Source organism: Terrapene carolina, unplaced genomic scaffold (genome assembly GCF_002925995.2).
Source record: "Terrapene carolina triunguis isolate 2854851 unplaced genomic scaffold, T_m_triunguis-2.0 Scaffold33911, whole genome shotgun sequence".
Lineage (NCBI taxonomy): Eukaryota > Metazoa > Chordata > Testudines > Emydidae > Terrapene > Terrapene triunguis.
Genome location: NW_020698262.1, coordinates 9,138,246 through 9,146,390, shown reverse-complemented (window position 1 = coordinate 9,146,390; position 8,145 = coordinate 9,138,246). Strand labels below are relative to the sequence as shown.

The 8,145-nt window shown below is 38.8% G+C and overlaps 1 protein-coding gene across 1 annotated transcript in view; it reads right to left on the bottom strand.

The window, feature by feature from the left end:
* Nucleotides 1–7,925, bottom strand: part of LOC112108580 (hepatocyte nuclear factor 4-beta-like) — a 39,204-nt gene extending 31,279 nt beyond the window's left edge. Inside the window, exon 1 of the mRNA XM_026663720.2 lies at nucleotides 7,671–7,925. Coding sequence (XP_026519505.1) covers nucleotides 7,671–7,785 — 115 coding nt within the window. The 5' untranslated portion in view covers nucleotides 7,786–7,925. The remainder of the gene's footprint in view (nucleotides 1–7,670) is intronic.
* Nucleotides 7,926–8,145: the final 220 nt, after the last annotated feature.

The following is an 8,145-nucleotide window of genomic DNA, read 5'->3' as shown; positions in this document are numbered from 1 at the left end:
TACTGGCCGCCGCTTCCAGCAGCTCCCATTGGCCTGCAGCGGCGACCTGCAGCCAGTGGGAGCCGCGATCGGCCGGATCTGCGGACGGGGCAGGTAAACAAACCAGCCTGGCCTGCCAGGGGCTTTCCCTGAACAAGTGGCGACCCGAGTTTGAGAAACACTGGAATAGCAAGCCCAAACAGGAAGAGGTAACACAGGACCCCGAAGGATACTCAGAATTAAAACTCTGAGACTGTTCTTCCCAGTTAGAATGGGTGGCCATCAGAGGTGGGCAGAAAATGCTAATTGTTTTATAAGGGAAATTTCAAAAAGAAATTTGCTTCATTTCATTTTCATCAAAATTTCACAAGAGAAAAAAAAGGTTTTTCCCACGAAAACCTAAAAGTCTTTGGTTTTCAAAAAATGAACATTTTTACCCAAAAAGTGACATTTGTTTTTGATGAAACGCTATATTTTTGTTGAAGATACTTTTTCAACCAAAAAATGTCTACTAATTCTAGTGACTTCTTCATTAATGATTAATTATTATTATTAATTATTATTATTATTGTGGTAGTGCCTAGTGAGCAAGCCGATCAGGGTCCCGGTGTGCTAGGCATTGTACAAACATAAAAAGTAACAGCCCTGGCCCCCAAATGCTTATACACTAAATGACAAGGTGTAACAGGTGGATGAGGCAAACAAGTAAGCCATACGTATGGGATAGGGGACAAAAGGTAGCATAATAAAATAAATAAATAATAATTAATAATAAGTGCATAATTCTTAGCCAATAGTATGTGCAGGAATCACAATTTGCTACTTTTCAAATTCTCTGAGGTGCGGTGCCCCCAGCTTTCACTGATGTCAATGAGTGGTGAGTGGTCAGCCCTTTGGAAAAGGTGCTCAATATCTCACGAGTTAAAGCCATAGGCAGCAGATAACCCAAGTTTACACTGATCTTGCCAGTCTTACATTTGTGACGGTTAAGCATAGAATGGACTCTACTGGAACAATATCTCCAGTGTACTGTATTGTGTCAATATCAGCTGCAGCTTCTTGATCCACCTATTTCTTTTATGAACAAGCACATGGTTATCCTGGCCACAATGAACAAAGTCTCACTGGTTATTTGATTTTGAGTTCCAGTAAAACAAAAAAAAAAATGGCACTACAAAAATTATCAATAAGGAGGTCAATTCTCTCAGTTACGTCTATGCAAACCACATTGACTTCAGTGGAGATGGGCCAAGGCAACTCAGGACAGAATTTGGATCCAGTGGGCTTTTCATTTTTCAATAGAGCCCAGTTCTGATGGGCAAATATCCCAGCAAAGGGCCAGACTGTGAAACTCTGGGTGAGTAACTGCTCACAACATCAGTGAGGGCTTCCCTACCTGGTCCTAAGTCAATGGGAGTTTTGCTTGAGCAAAGGCTGCAGGCTTCAGCTCCAGACTTTTGGGAACCAGTTCTGCTAGCCTTTCTCACACCAAGTAGTAGCTCACCTCAGCGGCAGTCCCACTGATTTTCAGTGAGCAAGGCATTACTCAGTGAGTAAGTGGGGCATAATCTGGCCCTTTATTAACACACTGGTAGCTCATTGTATCTAAGTACACCCACAATGTTGACGATCATTAGAGCCAGTCGAAAAAATTTAAATGAAACATTTTCTCATCAGAAGAGGTTTCATCAAAATTTTCTCTGAGAAAAGATCAGTTGGGAGAATGTTCCAATGGGAAAATGAGAAATAAACATTTCATTTTGTTTCAAGTTGGCATTAATCTCTGCATCTACCTAGTGGGAGTTGTAGTTCTGGGTTCCCGTCCTCCTCTATGGACCCAATTCTGGCCAGACTACACCTCCCATGATGCACCACAGTTTCTCCCTGTGGCTGAGACACCATGGTGCATCATAGGAGTCTCATGATCTCTTTGAAGTTAAGGACCAATTCTGCTCTAATTTACAACCATGAAAATGTCACTGACTTCAGTGGAATTGTATAGCTGTAAAATTAGGCCAGGATTCATTAACCCAATGCAGCGTAAATCAGTCCAAAGTTCAGGCCACCGTGTGCACTGACGTGTCCTTTTCAGAAGATGATAGTGATATGGTTGGCAGTAGTTAGCAGCTCAGCCAGTGTGCGTACAAATGTCAAATCACTATTTATACCCCTGTCACAAACTACTGACTGACTCCGAATAAGGAAGAGCAAATGAATAACATGAAAAAATCCTGTTTTCATGAAAATATCACTAGACACGTGCTCAAGTGGCAAATGTCGGATCTGGATTTCCAACCTACACAAAGTTTGGGGGTGTTTGCGGGTGGACTGAGCTCTACTAAGAAAGGCAGAGCTACATAGTCACTAGAGGACATATACTTAGTCCAACACAAAAACACAGCATTGTGTAACAGTTACAGTTGCTCATCCCCATAATATAACAGAACTGTCTTTAAACAGAACCTTTCCTAAAACTTTTCCTGTGAGACGTCTGTTGGTCTTTTGCTAGAAGGATGCATCTGCTGGCGTTCTTTCCAACAGAGACCAGTCATTAGATACAGAAAAGCTGATCTTAGTCCTGGATGGTTTCTGGACAGAATAGAATTGTCATTGCAGTGAAAATATCAGTCTACTCCCTGGGAGTATCACTGAGGCGTATTTGCTGCCAAAATTCTCTGGCAGAAAAATTACTCTTGAAATCCAAGACTTGCCTGAGTTTCAGAAGTGATGTATCATCAACATAAAATCTGGGAATTTATAGCCTAGCCTGATAGCTAAAAATTATATGAAAACCTCTGTCAAACTCAGGAAAGTTCAGATGTAGATGGGAGACCAGAAATTATCTCTGGTATATACTGTGTATAAGCATAGCATAGCATGGCTGAAATGAAATTATGCAATTACAGCAAATGAGAGAAAGGGTGGTTTACTGGTTGAGACTGAAGAGCAAAGTCTGTCTTATATGGCTCACCATGCTGACATGATTAGGCATGTCTGTTTCCGCAGCCAACAGTACACAACGGACTGATGATGCAGCTACCATCATGTCTAACCAACTTTGACTTCCCTAACCTTATGGAACAGGTACCCATTCTGCAGCTAGGTGAGCAGGAGGTAACCTTTCAGTGTGAGACTGAGCAAGACGAATCCATGACTGCTGTGATTGCAGTCGAGTGCCTTAACCAGTCAGCTACCGCTCCTTGTGAAATTTGTGCTACCCGGGTTTAATTCTCAGCTTAATTATTGAACTGCCACTTGCCCTTGGACAGTCACCTCTCTTTCCCCTCCAACCTTTTTGTTTTGTTTATTTAGATTGGGGCCCTGATCTTGGTGGAGTCTACTAGATACTACTGCAATACAAACAATAAATAAGAAGAGAAAATGGGCCTTAATCAACACCCAAGCTTTGAATGCCCCAAAATTTGGACTAGGGCTCAGAATTCACTTCAGATCTGAATTTTGCTTTTCAGATCTACCTCCAGTAATGATAAAGTCTTTAGTGGATATCTGTAGAGGGATGATAGAGCCTTCCATCCATGCCCCAGACTGACCTATTATATCTTTGCAGTAATCTAAGTCCTCATTTTAAAAAACTGTTTATGCACCTAAAGTGATATAGCAAAAGGGGCATATGGGGTGCATATAGTGTTCAGTTACCAATTTTGAACGCACTAAAACTGGATTTAAATGTGCCAGATTTTCAGTTTTTGTTTGTAAATCTAAATTGGGGGGGGGGGGGCACAAAAATGTGAGTGGTATTGTCAGCTCCAAAATGGCAGCATGCAAATTCAGAGGCAGGATTGCAGTCCACTTTGAAACGTGGCGCTGATGCAATTCAAATACATTATAAATCAGTTTTGCAACCCCCAACAATCCGAGGTGAGGTATTTTAAAGATCAAAATCAAAACCAGCCTAGATTAACTGTTCCTAAACTCACACAGTAACTGACCTATCAGAGAGCTATCAGCATGCTTGATACCTTGTGGAATATTCAGGCATTCACACCCTCTGACTGGCAGAACATTTCTTATTGCTTTAAAATTACCTTCATTAGCTGGACTTGTCCTTAACTATGACTGTACAAGGGTCAGATTGCAGCTTGGCTGAGAGTGAGTTTTTAAAAGGGTCACGTTAAACTCTTCAGACTCAGTTTGGCGGTTGAATGCTATGGAAGGTAAAGGAATCACCAAAGATGGGAGCTTTATTTATACTGCAATTGGCCAAGTGATTAATGTAAATTTACAGAAAAAATGATAACTGTGATGAAATATGTGATGAGCACCACATAAAGAACTAAGTAACAAGATAGATGCAATTGTAGCCAAGATCAAATAAAACAAGATTGTACCAAGCAGGAATATTTCTCCAGTTAATAACACGGTATAAAGGAAAGAAAAGACTAACATTGATTTTCCCTCTTTTTTTTTTTTTTTGGCCACTCTTTCTGTCTGAAATAGACAAAATTGTAATGCCCTCTTCCACTCCCGCAATGGATTCCTTTATTCATTTCTGAATTAACCATTGCTACATTAACCCCATTTGCCAATTGTATATAAAGTACAAAGAAGCTTGAAGATTCGGAATTAATTCATAGGCTTCCCTCATGTAAAAAGAAAATTATAATAGCTAACAAAAAAGTAGGGTTAACTCAAAAGTTGGTTGAAATTGTTCGATTAATGGCAAATTTTGATGACAAATGGTATTTCAAAGAAAGCAAAAATGTTTTACAAAACAACACTAGTTTCCTTGAAATTTCCTATTTTTGACAAAAGTTTTAATTTTCATTGGGAAAAATACTTTCTCTTGCTTTTTTACTTCTCCTCCCAGTTTCCAAAGGAGAATAGAAGAAAAGCAAGAGAAAATAGTTTCTTTTCCCTCATGAAAATAAAAAAATACAATTCTTGAAAAAAGTCCAAATAGTTCATTTTGAAATTGTTCATTAAAAATCATGTAAACCTTTGAAATAAATGAAAAATGTTCATTTCCTTTGAAATTTTTCATGACATATACTCACCTTTTGGCTAACTAGCTCCACTTAACTTATTGCCCACTTATTATTAGTTTGTGGGTACAACTTATCTTTGATAAGCTGTATAAAGGAAATACTAATTTTACGGGAAAGCCAAATTTCAAGAGGTGCTTCTGATATTGCCACAGTATTTGACAAGTGTCCAATTCTACTAGCTTAACCCAGAAGAACCGACAATTTCACTGAGCTCCTTTGAACATAACCTTTTATCCATAGCTACTGTAATTATACAAACACAAAACTATGATTATTTTAAATGTTAAGGAAACATTTAGACTAACACCCTCTACCACTGCCATACTGGAACAGACCAATCTTCCTGCTAGTCTGGTATCCTCTCTCTTAGAATCACTAATGTTATATATTTCAAAGGAAAGTGTACGCCACCCAAATATAGTGCATTAATATATTCCACAAAGGAAATAAGTTCCTGTTCTCAGCTCATGATCATTTTATGCCTTGAAATTTGAGGACTGAGAGCCCTTAGCTAGGATTTAAAAAAAAAGATAAGTATAATTACACATTCCATTTTTAAATATACCTTTATATCTTACTTATATTTTAAAATAAACCCGTAATCACTATTGGCTTCTATAATATCTTGCAGTAGTGAGTTCCACAGGTTAATTATAAATCACAAAAAGACCTAGAATTTCCTGTTCTCCATTTTAAATTTGCTGCCATTTAATTTCATTAAGTGATGCATAGATTTTAGAAAGAGGCTTAAGGGCCTGATTCTGCTTTCATTTACCCCAGGGTAAATCAGGAGTGACTCCACTGAAGTAACTGGATTTATACCAGTGTAAGGATGATCAGACTCTTGTAAACTCAGAATAAGGCCCTAAATTCATTAGAATATATATATTGAAGACCTGCTCCTGCTCCAACTAAAGTGTAGAGCCAAATTTCCATTGGTTTCAGTGGGGCAAACTAGGGTCCTAAAAAAATGTATATAGATTTAATTTGAACTAATTCCCTGTTTTTTATAAATACTATCTAAAGTGAGAATATTTCTTTATTTTAATACTTTGTAAAAATATTGCTAAAACAGATTGGGAAGTCATGCATCCTGAATGCTGTTGGTTTAGAATACATTTTCATGCATAGAGATTTCACCTCTCTTTTTAAAACTATTCTTACAAACAGTAGAAGAGGCTACTTACCAAAGACAAACAAGCTAATTTCAAAACAGCTAGTTCCCGAGAGAGCCAGTTACTTATTAACAATAAGGCAAATAGCCCAATACCAACCTAGATAGCCTTCGCCTTTAGAAAAAACAGAGCCTGTAATTTTTACCTAATGAAACACCACAACAATACAGGGTTTTATGTCACAGTTACAATGGATTTGGGGACAATTTGTACAATAGATAAAAAATGTATCTTGTTGTTCAAGAAAGCGTGTGCCAGGGCAAAACATGTTTACTGACGACATAGTATCAAATGGAAACCGTTCAGTGAAAATAACATGAAATCTGATATACTCAATTTTGAGCTGCCAAACTTTTCAAAAGTTCTTTTCCAAAGGATGAACTTTTCTTGAGACCAGTTGACAATTCTAATTTTCTTTAGGCCTTTTCATTTTCTTTTGAACATAAGCTCTGAAATCCTTTGTGTCCCACATAAGCATGCATAATAACTTTGAGTTGCTGGCAAAACACATTTCAAAAGCTGTTGTTCCTGATTTCCTTTTGATGAAACCACTAATGAGGAAGTATAAGTGATGCAGTAAGAAATTAATCTTAACTAGAATAAACCTCTTGACATTTCACTTACTTAGACTATCCAGGCAGGCTGGACTATTCCCAATTTTATTTATGATGTTGGCCTTACATTGCATAATTTATAGTATCCTTCACCTCACATTTCAGGCGATGGACGATTAGTGTTTCTAGAAGAGCGTTTACTATTTAAAATGACATCAAACAAACTTCTGAATGCTCCAGTCCCAAATGCTGCTGTGCAACTTTCCTGGAGTTCTCTGGACAAGGCAGATATTTGCTAGGGTCAAGCGCACATTACAGTCATGTTCCTTGTGTGTTGAAAAGACTTGGGTCAAGCTTAGTAAATGAGCTGTAATTCCCAGGTAGGTGATCAGAACATTTGGATATTTACTAGCTAAAAACCTTCGAATAAGTGACCCCAGCTCACAGTGTATTTTGTGAGTAACAACATTGATGGCGCTTATAAGGATTAAATTGCTCAAACCATGTATATACACACTTGTCTTTTTTCCCTATTAGTATCGCCATATATTTGTGTCTATGTCATTTTAGGAGAACATTTTTTTCTTTGTGTGCGAAGTAATTTCCCTGCTCCTTAGATACAAAACAGAATGCATATTACAGAGCACCAGAGATATTGAAACTGTTCATAACAGGTTGCAAGCTCTTCTGGGCAGGGTCTTTACTTGCATCATACCTAGCACACTAGGGGGCTGAATAAATTATTAAAAAACAACCCCATGCATTTCAGTTTTGAAGGGAACGATCGTACTCTGGCCTGAACACAACCACAGCCACAACAAAGGCGGATAGTTCCTCGCCTTAAATATTACACCTTCCACCCTTTGCCCTGCACCTCCTATCTATCTTTTCTAGACGTCCAACTTTTTCAATAAGGTAACCGGGGTTATTTAAGAGGAACTGAGCAGAAATCTCACCCGTGTTAGTTGGCAGCACCCGCAGGTTTTCAAACTCCAGCATGGTGTAAGAGGAGTCCAGGGATTCGACATAATCTGGCATATCCATATCCATTATGGCTTGACAAAGCTTCATTATTACTTGTCAACAGCAACGGAACAGGCCAAAACAGCCCTGCTGTCAATCATGGCCAAGGTTTCCTTTGCAAAGAGAGACAACCCCAAGACCTTGGAGTGACAAATCATTACCTAGCTCCCCCACAGTCCCCTCCCAGTGCCAAGAGAAGGCTGGAGGGGAAGAGGTCCAGTCTTTACCTCTCTCTCTCTCTCTCTCTCTACCTGCGTGTCTGTGTCCTGTATCATGATTATATGACGCAGATAAGGCCTGGGCTAAATCAGCTTGGATTGCATCCTCGGTTCAACACCATGTGGTTTATGGCAATCCCTGTGTAAACATTTTGAAAAGTGTAGCAGTGAGGCATTCACACACTGAACT